Below are 13,761 nucleotides of genomic sequence, written 5' to 3'. Positions count from 1 at the left end.
ACCTGCCAAAGATTTTTGTGTGCCCATACTTCATGAAACTGGTACATGATTAATCTTGTGGCTACAGTTTAATAGCAGCACTTCACATTTTGAAGCCTGGACAGGCTCACATTTTTCTCTTTTTGTCATAGGTGCATAACTTTCCATTATAGGGCTGGCTGGAAAACAGCAGTTCCACTTAGCAAAAAATTTTCAAAGTTTGAATGATTTTGTTCCACGTTGACATAAAAAACAACTGCAGCCTTTCAAAATGTCTTTGAGAGCACTGTGGGCAGAAGAGGGGAAAGTCAGACAGACCAACCTGCCAGGGGAACAGACGACTGACCAGTTTTTGGAGGCAAGGTTCAAGACCTCGCTCTGACAGATTCACAGTGGTGTTCACCCTACTTAAATTCAAGCTTTCAGCTCAGCTGTAGCTGCCTACTATGGTCAATGAAAAAAGATTTCCCCTCAGAGAGGCTAATTTAGAGCACATAAGGTAGGCTTTTCCTCTAAATCACCTTTGATAAAGCAATTTTGGTCTGTGCTCCATTTATAACATAGGGAGACTGAACTACTAACTTAACCACCTAAAGTTGGTCTCTAATTAAAGGTGAGGCTGTACGATTTAACCTAGGATGCGTTTTTCTCCTCTTCTGACTGGAAATTTCACCTGTAACCAGCAAAAGTTTACACAATCAAGAAAACTGAACATTTCCTCAAAAACAGAAGTTTTGACATAAAAACCCCAGAAAAAATAAAAAGCACTCGACAAGCACACATTTCACTGGAATATTCATTACCAGAAATGTCTGGCAAACCATTACAAGTCACCTTATGTTTATTTCTATATAATTCCTTAATTATATAATTTGAATTAAAAGAGGATGTGTGAACATAAGTGAGAAATGAGCTACATGCACTTATAAATAATATAAATAAGTACACTAAGAGGTACAAGAAAAATTGTATGTGCTGGATCCTTGAGCTGATTGATACTGGTTGATGACTTAACAGTAGGTGCTTTTTAAAAATGCATATGGACCTGAACATCTTAACAACTGGATCCTCAATTTAACTGCACAGAAGTCAGTGGCACTCTGCCAAGTGGACCATGTTGAATTTTGCCCAGTATATTTTGTTTTCTTGTGAGGACAGAGATGCCCAGTCCAAGGCCATTTCTCACCCTGTGTATGCACAAAGGCAAGTGAGGTTGTGTCAAGGTTTTCAGCCTCTCAGTTCAATCCCAAGACATTTTGGTTTTGAGAATTGCTACCACAGCATTTAAACTGTCAGGGAAAAAGCTGGCAAATCAATAATGAATAGTACACCTATACATGTGAAGTTTGAGGAGGTGACTTGTATGCATCATGCCAAAAATCTGACTCTTGGCCAACAAAATTTTGTAAAATTTTTTGTAAAAATGAAATGAAGTTAAATATTGGGGTAATGGAGATGCAAGTCTGTCTCTAAGATCATATTCAACAGTATTTGCTATAACCCTGTCAGGCTGACTTTGCTCTCTCACCTGAGCTGTGCCTCCATAGTGTACATTTCTTTGTCTTACTCTGATGAATAAGCTAAGAAAAAAAATATTCTAAATGCTGATTTTAATAGCTTTGTGAATACCAGTTTATAGTATTTTGCTCCTTTCTGAATTAAACCTAATCATCAGTTACTATAGGTCGGCTGCATTTTGCTTTTCTATTCAGAACACTAGACTGCTAAAATGATCTTTATCAATAAAACAGTGAATGTGTGGCACTTTAATAAAGCTTTTAAATAGCACTCAGAAATGGAGCATATTATGTCTACAGAAAAGAAAAACATTCAAGTTGTCACTGTTACTCGCCTAAAGGACTCTGTCTGCAATTCCATATTGAACTTGCAGCCTCATGTGGCTGGAAACACCTCTCTCCCACAATTATTCATGATATAGTATTTTTAAGGTTCACCACTGCGGCCCCTAAACTGTAACACTTCCATTTGACAGTGCTTAGCCAACTACTCTCATCAGTTAAAAACAGGTCAGCTAAGAAATGCTGACCTGTCAATGGGAAAACTTCTATGAACGTCTAGCACATTTATGCAAGACTACAGACATGAGACTCATTTTTTTAAATAAATAAGTATTCAGCAAGTACTGAGTGCTGATGTATCCAGATGACCACAAGTTGTGGAACAGTCTTGGCCTTTGCTAGCCTTGAGGTATCAGGTTAGACACATGCTTCATTGATAAAGACGACTGATCAGAAACAGTCAGTTACTTGGATGTGCTTGGATGTGTAAGAGGCATAGAATTTCTTCAAAGCAAATCTGGTGATACTACCTGGAATATGAAACAAAAAGAAATAAAAAGATTTTGTGAATATGTGCTCCTGGCAAACTGCATGAAAATAGTTAGCTCAAAAAGGAAATTTGGAATAAGCAAAGAGTCCACAAAGAATGGTGGGGAGGGGAACAAGAGAAAGAAAAGAGGAAAAAAATGGTGTGCAAATAAAACTGGAGCTTTCATGCAGAGTTCCTTAGGTCTAAGCATGTTAATTGTCAAGAAAAGCTGAGTGAGTCTTTGCAAAAGGTATTTAAGGAAATGTCAATGGATTGATTCAGGCTGGGGAAAGAAAAGGAAGAAACAGGCTGTGGTACAGTAAGGACGGGATAAAAGGCTGGCTCAGAACTTCAACAAACACTTCATCTTACTTTCTTTCCAGAACAATGATCCTGGGGCAAAATAATAGGAATAATAGGAAAGAGGTTGCAGAAATGGATGGTATGACATTAAAAAAGCAGTTCAATGTGTCTGCTGAGGTGAAATGGAGAAAAGAAACCAGTTAATCTCCATTACAAAATTTTACTGTGGAAGTCTAAGAACAAGTTTTCTTAACAAGCTTTATCAAGCCAGAGATGATACAAAATAGAAGTCTGTTTCAAGAAGCAGGGAAAGTGACCCCAGCAAATACAGATTTGTAGATCTGACCTCAACAGCGCTTGACAAAAACAAAAAAAAAAGGTAGATCCTCCTAGACCAGTTGTCTTGGATAAGATGAACAATTTTCTCAACAAAGAAAATGTTTTAGGTCAAAGGTAGATTCTGTCTATTTGGATTTCATTAAAATTATTGAGTACGCTACCAAAGGGGAATCTATTAGCCAAGATTGAAAAGAAGGGAAGTAGTGAAGAAATTTTAAGGAAAGTTCAATGGGAGATGGTTACTGGTGAAAGGAGAAGTACTAGGTTGAAGGAAGGCCGTTGGTGGAGTTCTTCAAAGAACAACTCTGGCCTAGTCTTAGGGTCAACCTTACTCTCTATTTTTATTACTGAATGTGATGCAAAGATTAGGAATGTCATAAGGCCATTTCCCTCTGACATGAGGTTGGAGGCATTGTCAAAACTGAGGAGGCCTGGGGCTTAAGGGATGGAGTCATGGAAATGCGATGAAGTTCAGCTGTGGAAATGCAAGCTTGTGCACCTGAGACCTGATTCAAACCACTCTAGCTGAGGACAGACAAATGTATCCTGGATCCACTGGAAATTACAGAGAAATAGAATGGCAACCTCTGGTTGACCAAAGGGTGACTAGGAGACACAAACATCAGAAGCATGGTTTCTGGGAAAGTTAGTGAAGCATTAGTGATACTGTACAAGATCTCATGTAGAATACCATGCACAAATTTGGTCACCCTTTTTCAAGAAAGTTTCAAAACTGAAACGGGTGCATGGATCTGCTACTAGAATGAGATGAAGAACGGAGAGTTTATCTTATGTCAGCCTGGCTTGTATAGTATAGAAAATAAAAGGTTGGGAAGAGATATAAAAGTCTATTCTCACAAGATGGAAACCTGCACCAGGAATGGAAAAGAGATTTTTAAGCTAAAGCAACATTATCAAAATTACAATGCCATGCAAGCTGGCCAGAAATAAACAGACTGGAACTAGAAGGGGGTGAGTGGCAGAGGGCATCCCTCAGCCATTAAAACATCCAGGTGTTGGGAGAGCCTTTTAAGAGTAGTGGTAATACCTGAATTCAACAGGATTACTTTATGAAAAAGAACACAGCATAAGAGACTGAGATTGTAGGACTGGACTGTCTTCCGGCTTTGAAAACAACCTGTTTTGTTTCAGTGAAAATTTGCACTTTTTAGTAAATCCATTTTTTTACCACACCAGATTTCAGTCAAGTCACCTGTAGTTGTTGAAAGGTAATAGACATTTTCTTCATCTTGGCAACGTTGAAAGTGTGGATAGAAGAGAATGAACTGATCACATTTCTATTTTGCCTTAGGTATCTCAATGTGCCTAGGAACTGATCTGACATAGATATCAAAGCGAAAAAAATACCAGAGTGTTTTAGTCAGAAAAGGAGTAAGAAAGAGAGAAAAGTCAAAATAAATGTAAATACAAGAACAAGTCTGCTCAAGAAATTATTGATAGAGTATTACTTTCCTGTTCTTAATGAAATCTTCCTGTACATAACTTGTTCTAACACTTCATCAAAACACATAAAAATACTTAAGCTCCTTTCTTTCCCTCAGTCTTACCTTCACAGTATGTACTCACCATTTTACGCAGAGGCATGGAGGTAAGATTAAGAAGGAGAACCGTTTTTTTCTTGCCCCTTTCACAGGATTTTTTTTTAAGCTGTTTGGTATTCCTTTGAAGACTACAGCAGTAGTTTACATACTGGATATTTATCGCTGGTGTGGAGGGTGAAACACTAACTGTGCACGATACTCCCTGCCCTTTTAAAATATTAATTGATGAGTAACCATCTATGGAGCCTCATAAAGTATTAACTCTTTAAGTGGGGAAGATCTCTGCTTAACAGCATAGCACAAATCCTACATGACTTAAATCCCACACAAACCTGTCAAAATCCAGAGTTTCAAGCTGTTTATGTTAGTTGAGTATCTAATATTAACACCTGATTTTGAAACCTCATGTAAGCAATATTGCTCTATTGGACCAGCAAGACAGGGGAAAGTAAGTTCAATCTTCTTGATGAATGTGAGGATATACATAAATGAAGCCTACATGTTGAACTTCAATGCTTAATCCTTTTCTTGGCTTGCTACTTTTCAGCAACTTCCATTTTATGTACTACATATCAGGTTAGCTAGTGTTTGAACTATTGTGCTACCTCTCCTGAATTGCCATACCTGAATTTGAAGATAATGGTCTGCATTTCCCCGAATACTGGTCACTGGATAGTCAGTGTATGGAAGTGTCAGACTGAGACTGACTCATTTATTTTGTGAAATACATAATCCAGATGCCATATTTATTTGGAGGTCTAGTTTATCTTTTTTTTTTTTTTTTTTTTCATTTTTCAGCTATTCAACTTACCTGACTGACCTGAGCGTAAGCAATTTGTTAGGCCTATGGATATGTGGTTCAGAGGAAGATTTTGAAGCTATCACACCAAAGATGCATGACTGCAGTACATCACAGTTATAGCTGGACTTGATAAAAAGTAGATGGAAATGGGCAAAGCTGTGAAAAAAACATTTGGTCTTCACAGATATCCACTGATATCTACAAATAAGTAACTTTTACATGACAGATTGCCTGCAATGGCAAGGACAGGGCTTGATACCCCTTCTGGGGTATACGAGAGAGCCTGAAAGATGTTTAACATACTTGCAATGAAACACTAATAGCTTGAAGATCAGCAGGGCTGACCGACCCTGCTGGTGCTAGCTCAAACATCACAGATGCTCAGGGCCCCCCTAAACCTTAAAAACGGTAAGGGAATTTTCTAAGATATATTCTATTGTCTATGAATACACCCAGCCATTATTCACAATACAGCAATAATGACTTGACTCACACCTAAAGAAATCAGCAGATGGGCTCTTTCCTTTTCATATCTTCATATAGAAACGTCAGTTAAATATAAGAAGGATAAAGCTAACAGAGTTATGTGCCAACTATGCCAAAACATAAAGAAATATTGCCAGGTGTAGGAATCTTTTCTTTAGACATATATTCCTTCAAACTGTAGTTTTCTTTACTAAGTTGCAAGGTACCTTTACATAATAGACATCAGAAATATGTCTGATTGCTGCCACTAGATTTCTGCTTATATTGCTAAGTTAGTGATTGTACAAGTGTGCAGTGTGTCTTTAATTGCTACCACCAGGAGGAAATTTTCCCTTAGGATTCATTAGCTAATGACTTCCTCCCTTGCTGAGTTGTAAATCTACAAAAGTCTTTGGCAAACTGATAATTTGCCTTCTCGTAAGCCAGATGTGAAGGACCCAAGCAGGTGGGAGCCATAACTACAAACATATGCATGTAATAAAATTAGCAATTGCATGTATTTGTATGGTACCCTCATAAAGTTATTCTCCTAGTAAACTTTAAGTATCCACTCAAGTCATACTTAGGTGTAAAGTAAATGTTTTCAAGAGCCAACAAATTAATTTAATAAATTAATTATTAGTTTTGCAACATTCTTAACCATTCGAGCTCTAGAGTTTTTAGCACAGTAGCAGTATATATAGCGCTACAGGATGGCTCAGTTACAGCATGTTTGCTACCCTTCGGACACCTATGTGAAGTTATATTGATGAGACAGTACACTGGAGGTACTATGTGTAAGGTACTTGAGGACACATAAACCAAAAGACACAGCCACATTATATAGCAATATAGATACCACGCCATAAGGCAAACATGTACTTAGAACATGTAAATGGGTTTGCTCTTAGGGCCCGGGAAATGTGGTGAATTGAAAGTGTATTTGAATTTCCTCATTCTGAGCAGTTGTATTGAAGTCCAGGTGTTAAGGCAATCATGATGAGGAGGACATGCATGAGAGTCTAGTCTTTCAGCATCCAGGTGTGCTCACCTGTAAATACGCTCCTAATCCATAGGAAAAGGTGTTGGGAGGCTTTAGCATTTATCAAAGAGTGAGCTGCTTTCCTGTGACAGAGGTGTGTGACTAACACATGAGAGTCATTCTTCCAAATTTCAGCTACTTGGTAGCAGCCTGAAGTTCTGTCTCTCAAACTCACACTAGTCGGGAATTGCAATATCTCCTCCATGTCGTCATCTGAGTACAGTCTGGAGTGTGCTAGGTAAAACTCGTTTTCTGGACTTTGGTACTACAAGGGACTATGTGCCACAGTTGTCTATGATTACACAGGACTGGAAGCAAGCTTGCTACATTAGATCTACATTAGTTTTTCAAAATTTTTTTCTGCTGAAATGTTTTCAAATGCGTTTTGAAGGTTACTATTATCCATGTTGATTCTGTTCCTATATTTGGAGTCATAATAAAGTTTTGCCACAGAAACAAGTCATTGTGGGGTAATTAGATACTGCACAAACTGTTCTGCAGTAACTGCAGCAGACATGAACTCGTTAACCTATGCAACAGAGTACCTGAAGAAAGCTTAGCCCTCTGTGAATGACAGGATAGCTCCCTCAGCAGGGGACACTGCGGGGTAAAAGCTTGCACACAGGCCCTTGGCACGCACTGATTTATGCATTTGTCAAAGTCTTTAGCTTTTGAAACACATCAATTCTCTTAGAAAAAAAAACAAGCACAAACAACATCTTTATGAAATCACTGAGAATTTTTCCATCCTGCTGTTTACTAGGACCAAAAAAAGAAAGCTTATCTCATTACCCCAGTGATCAGAAGGTTCTTTTGACTTCACCTGCTGAAATGACAATACAGCATGCTTTCTGATCATATTTGCAGTTCTAAAATATAAATATGCAGATTATATGTTTACTAAAAATATCTGTATGCAAGTAACGGCATCAACTGCACAGTCATAGCTTTTGCCTATTCCAGTGCATCGCTTCAAATGCTCACAAGACTGCAAAAACTGATGATGACAACGTTTGATTATAAACCAGTTTGTAGCCTATTTGTTCTCTGGCCAGATATGCCTAATTCCTGTTGTCATCCTTGCAAGCTCATGGATGCACAAACAGCAAGAAGGAACCCTACGTGCAGCACTTCACTTTCTCTCAGTTTAGGATTCATGCTGGTCAGTTCGTCTTGGGCACAGTGCTCTGACACCCAGTGGGAAAGCCCCTCCAGCACCATTGTACTGAAGTGCCTGACCATGTGAGCAGCACCTCGAGCTCCATAACCACTTGCCTGGCACTGAGTGAGGACCACAGCTGGGAGCACAGGGAGTACACAGCCCACCAGGCCCTGTGCACAGCCCAGCACACATGAGGAGCTGGTGCTGGCAGTGCAGTGAAGGCTCCAGTTACTTTTGGGACCTCACTGGGGGGCTGAGCTTCCCACTGGCTAAATAATAATTCAGCAATTCCAGAGAAGTGGTCTCGGGGGGCAGATTTAGGTACCGATCAACCAGATCCTTCTAGAGCCTGGGGTTAAACCAATAACCCATTTACTTTTCATTTCCCATTAACCAGGAAGACTGCAGCAGTGTCCCAGTAGTGCTGAATGTGTATAGTGAATAGTGTATGCTATTGCTGCTGGGAGAGCTCTTTTCTTTAAAAGAGGCTGTTTTACATAGGGAATACCTTAGCTCTCCTCCTTGGAGTATAACATCTAATAAAAAAAAAAAACCAACAAACCCAAAGCCCACATCAGAACTCTACCCACACAGACAGATAATTTCGACTCACTCTCCAGAAACCTAGCTATAACTGCGGAATAATGTAGCAGTTAGACCCAGGCAGCCACTGCCTTTAAACTCGGGCCAGCACAAACCTTCCCTGTCAAGTAGCTGTTTTGCTCACACAGTACCTCCTAAGGCTCTACCCAGCTGTAAGCTCCTAGTGACAAGGACCTCCCTGTTTTTACATGTTTACACAGCATATAGCATCACTATGAAGTTCACAGGAAGATTTGTCAGGTGCTATCATGATATCAATCATAAGTAAGTAATAGAGGATCAGTAAAAGCACATTATCCAGGTAAGCTGCAAGGAACATTCATTATATAAGGTTACTACTTTTCTCCCTTTACCTCTCTATCTTCCAAGTAACACACTGGCAGGCAGAAAAACTTTTCATATGCAAGTCAATTAAAAATTCAGAGGCCATGCCATTTGAGCTGGAGGTTGGTTTTCAGTAAGGTAAATTGAACTACATTTAAAAATTAATAAATAAATAAAAGGCTGTGAAAAAAATCCTTTTCTGGGTAGTGTACATAAGGATTACTGTGTCAAAACTGTCACTTACATCCTGTTTCAACTGTTGGCTTGTTAAACAGTAAAGTTCACTGATGGGTCTGCCAGAGAAGGTGGGGCAGGTGAAACACCCCGAGCCCCCAGGTAAAATTCTCTTCTCTGAACCTGTGAGAAAAATCAATCTTTCCAACCATGAACAAAACCCTTTAAGTGATCTGATGCTTGGTGTGAAAATAGCTAACATCTATTGGCATTGATTCCCTCCCTGAGCCCCACCACTCCCCCAGGCCCTTACTGTAATAAGGAGAAGAAAACACAAGAAAAAATCCCCAAACCCAAACATCTCAAAAGGCAGGTATTTTCCCAGTTCAGACTCCTGAGCTGCCCAGGTGACACGGAGAATTCAGAAGTAGGAGTGTCAGAGCAGGCACCGCAATCAGAGGTGGCTCATAGCACTCTACCGCTGATCCTGGCACAGGGCTCCAAATAAAAATCAAAGCAACACATCTCTTTTCAAAACAAAGAAAAAGGAAAAAAAAAAAAAAACTCATTCTCCAAGTACCTTTGATTCCTGGCTGGTAGTTGATGCTGGAGAGGGGGGCTGCTCCGTGCTCTCCACTTCATTCTCTTTCTCCACACTATCCACGCTGACTTCAGTCGTGCTGCTCGGAGGAATCATTTTACCTCTAAAACACTGCTGCTATCAGGAAAAAAGCTACAGACCCTTCTCGTTTATTTTCATTTAATGCCCTCTTTCTTCTCTGCTCTTCTAGAGCAAATGAACTCCGACCGCTCGGTTTCACTACATTTGCAAGACTAGAATTCTCTGGATTTTCTTTTTTTCCTTCTCCTCCTCCTCCCCCTCTTTCTCCTCTCCCTCCTTCCTCCCTCCCCTCCCCTGTGCAATTCTGCTGCGAGGGGAGTAAGTTATTGATGGCTCTGTAGGTCAGTTGTGTGCCTGCTTCTGTGTTTTCCCTGATCCTCCTCCCCTCCGTGTGAAGCCTGGAGGTGTGGAGCAGATTCGTGACCGTCAGCCCCGCGATCAGAGGGGAGTGAGCCGAAGCAGAAAGCCCGAGCCACACACACACACACGGGGCACTGGAGGGAGGAGTTGTATTTCTAATGCTGTGAATAGCTTCGGAGAAGCATGTGCTGTCATAGTAGTGAAAGAAAGTAATGAGCGCATGCACATACACACACACACGCACACAGAGAGGCAGGCAGTGTATGAGAGGTTTGGAAGCATTTTACCTTTTAACAGGCTGGAGAAGGCAGAGTTTGAAGGGCAACTTCATATTCTTACAAGGCTTTTCCTGAAGGACTCCAGAAATAGAGGAGAAAAATGAGTCTTCCCTTACCTTGTCCCAGAGAAGATTATTCAATATCCTAGCTACCCAGTGTCTCTAAAGCTCCCACCTTGCCTTACATCTCAAACTTGCTAGCAAGTGACAGGGCAGAGTCAGGGGAGAGTCACCTGTAGATCCATGTGTTCTTTGCTCCCCTCCCGGGCAGGGAAGCCCAGCTCTGAGCAATGCACACGCAATCAGGGTCAGCTGGAGCTCCCACTACCGTGCACATCCTATACCTGTAGGTTGTCATAGTGATAACACTCCATCGGGCAGCAACGGAGCAGAGACAGCCATCGGGAAGGGCCTGCTGGCTTCCCCCGGTGCTGTCATTCCCGAGGACGCAGCACCTGAAGTCACGCTTGGGGCTGCAGTAATACCGGTAGAAGGTCAGCACGACTTTGCTGGCTGGCTCAGATTGCTTTATACTGCTCGAGTCTTTGCCTCTGATTTAAATCTGCTGCAAAGGTGCCTGTCAGCTCTCTTCACTGCTGAATTAAAGTCCGTGTTGTGAAAGGTTGAATGGATGCGCTCCCCACCAGATAGATGCTTTGCAGAGCGGGAGCCACTCCATATGTCTGGTGGAGATGCTTCTTTCATTTAAAGAAAACAGAAAAAAACAACCCAAACATGTTTTCAATAAGCAATACTTACATCCTGGAAAGTGAGAAGAAAATAATTGTCGCTTAGTTGATCTACACTGGAGGTACAGGTGTTTGGAGGTGATTTGCTGAGGTCTGAGTCAGAGAGGAGCTTCAGTACCTTGTAGCTCTGGGACACGGTACCAGATTCCTCTCCAGCCCCATTCCTTAGAAACACAACTGCTACCTGGATCTGCCTTGCAGGGCCTCTCCACCTCAAATAATTCATGTGTGAAAGTGAAGGCAAGTTTTCAAGATAGTAGGGGTTATATGGATGAAAGCCAGAGCAGAAATTGCCCTGAAGCCTCTGTATTCTCAATAACTATGCAGAAGCCAGGAAAAAAATCAGCTTTGCTTTGAATCCACGGTGAATTTCCATGGCTGGCAGTTAGATGGGGAAAAAAGCTTTATTTCTCTGAAATAGAGCATATAAGATACTGAAATCTTTAGCAGACAATAAACATGAAGTGCTGCAATGCTATTTGTACAGCTACTTCAGAGCAAAAGTGCGTCTTAGGAGTCTGCCAGTAGAACCTATTATCTGGCCTGTAGTTGCTAACACCATTACAGAGATCAAAAAGAGAACACTGGTTGCTGTTGAGGCAGTGTCAGTGACAACTGAGATTGAAGTAAGGAAATACAGAGCTCAGAGGGGCAGATTTGGCAAGTAAGTAAAAGAATTTATTTCCAAAGGTTTGATTTCTAAGATACAGCAGCGTCTTAGACTGTTCTCTTCAGAGCCGGAGGAATTCTCCAGGTGCAAAACTTATTTCTTCCACTCAGCAAGTGAGATTTGGGCTTTGCTGTAAAATCGGCCTCTTAGCAATGAGCGGGGACTGGGCAGAGTCACAGTTTGGGAGAATTAGGGCAGCAGTGGGCAATGGAGGTCTTGGCAGGGCGACGGCGATTGAATGCTCCAGCTCTGGCAGTGGTATCCTTCCCTGATGGTTCAGCCTAGCATAACCAAGTCAGGGCCAGGGCATGGGGTCTGCCCCCTGCAAGGACTGTTCTGTGTGCCCAGCAATGTGACAGGTGAGAATCATGAACCTAATTTTTGTCCAGTTCCCCAGCAGCGTTGTGAACCAGTCTTTCCTGTTAAGAGGATGAAAAAAAATCTTCTGGTGAACTTGCAGGTCGCCTTTAAAATGGACCTGGAGTGGCTGGTTAATAGTTAATGCTCTAAGTGTTGTAAAATCCTGCACACATTTTGTATGAAAAGCTTGTAACGTCATGACTGTGTAAGTGACTACCATACCACTCTCCACTCTTTTTTTTTGTTGTTGTTGTTTTACCAAATTAGTACTGACACCTGCTGCACTCCCTCTCTTCTCCCAATTACTCACTTGTCAACCATGACTGATCTGTCAGTTTCTTGACAATTAGCCTGGGAAAGATGAGTCAAACCTAAAATCTTACCAAAAAAGCAAAAAGGAAAGGAAGCTGGATTTCTTATATTTTTACTTCCTTCCACAGGAGCTGGCTATTGAAAATCAAATATTCTGTATAACAAAACAGACTGATCAAATTAGGTGAACCTACATCTCCCTCTCTCTCCCACGCTTCACTCCTGAGAAGTTGGACTTGTGATTACTGCCGATCAGTCTCTAAGTGAAGGTACTCGGCGGAAATGTGAACACTGCAGCACAGTGCTAAACAAGAGGAAATTGAACAGATTCTCTAGTGAAGAGATGAGTGTAGATTTCTAGAGTGGGGAAAGGCAATTTGGATGAATAAAACATGAGAGCCGATTCTCAGCCCCCAGCTGAAGTTGTTGCACCGTGTAAAGGCGCTTGAATGTTGCCTGGCGTCACCACCAAGCATTCCCATGCTGGGTGGTCCGAGGCTGACTGCATGGGTGCTATGCCATGTCCGTCCTCCCTCCCTCCCACTCTCTGGCCTCCCACACAAAGGTGACAGGGTGTGATGCAGAGCACTCCTCTGCGCTGGGGCTCCACCAGTTCTTCCTAAGCTCTGGCTGCAGCCGGCACGATAAGAGCATCCCAGAGGCTCCTGACACCAGGAATGTATACACACTGCTGTACTGCCAATTCCTACCTGCTGTAGAGCTCCACAGTGGCAAGGTTAAGCTGATGTAGAGGTCTTGGCCCTTGCCATGTTCTTTTGCCTTCTTTTTCTGGTACAGACATTCCTCTGAAACATTTGAGCACTTTTCTGCAAAAGAAGTATGTGAGCAGAGCTGGATTTCACCAAAGGAAAGATAGGAAATCAGTACTTCTCAAAAGATGTTATTGTCTTTTAGACCCCCATGTATTTACTAGAGAAAAATAAGAAGTAAAAAGGAGAGAGGGAGCTATAGGTGTAAGTATTCACTGTCTGGTGCATAAACCATCTCATACTCTTGAGCAAAGAGGGTATAAGGGAGCATATAGAGACGATACTACTGATAAATGCACTAGTTTAAACCACTATGTACCTCTCTCTATAAATGTACAAAGCAGTGAGAAATCAGGCTGGTTGCCACCAAAGCAGAGCCCTCAAAGGAAAGAGGGATTAAGCCTACTGAGAGTCCAACTTCCAAGAGGATGCAGACTGAGTGCCACAGAAAACTATTAGACACAGAAAAAAAGTTGTAGTTCTGGCACTTGCAATGAAACTTGATCAGCCTCTCCCCAAGTCCCTCAGTCCAATTTGTGAGTGTTCCAGGTGAGAAAC

General features: G+C 41.5%; 1 protein-coding gene across 2 annotated transcripts in view; it reads right to left on the bottom strand.

Annotated features, from left to right (window-relative positions):
• Positions 1-9,780, bottom strand: part of STAC (SH3 and cysteine rich domain) — a 75,008-nt gene extending 65,228 nt beyond the window's left edge. For both annotated transcript variants that reach the window (XM_009272423.1, XM_009272424.1), the window contains exon 1: positions 9,664-9,780. In XM_009272423.1, coding sequence (XP_009270698.1) covers positions 9,664-9,780 — 117 coding nt within the window. The remainder of the gene's footprint in view (positions 1-9,663) is intronic.
• Positions 9,781-13,761: the final 3,981 nt, after the last annotated feature.

Source organism: Aptenodytes forsteri, unplaced genomic scaffold (genome assembly GCF_000699145.1).
Source record: "Aptenodytes forsteri isolate BGI_AS27 unplaced genomic scaffold, ASM69914v1 Scaffold398, whole genome shotgun sequence".
NCBI classification, from domain to species: Eukaryota; Metazoa; Chordata; class Aves; order Sphenisciformes; family Spheniscidae; genus Aptenodytes; species Aptenodytes forsteri.
Note: the sequence above shows the minus strand (reverse complement) of the source record. Positions and strands in the feature narration are given on the sequence as shown.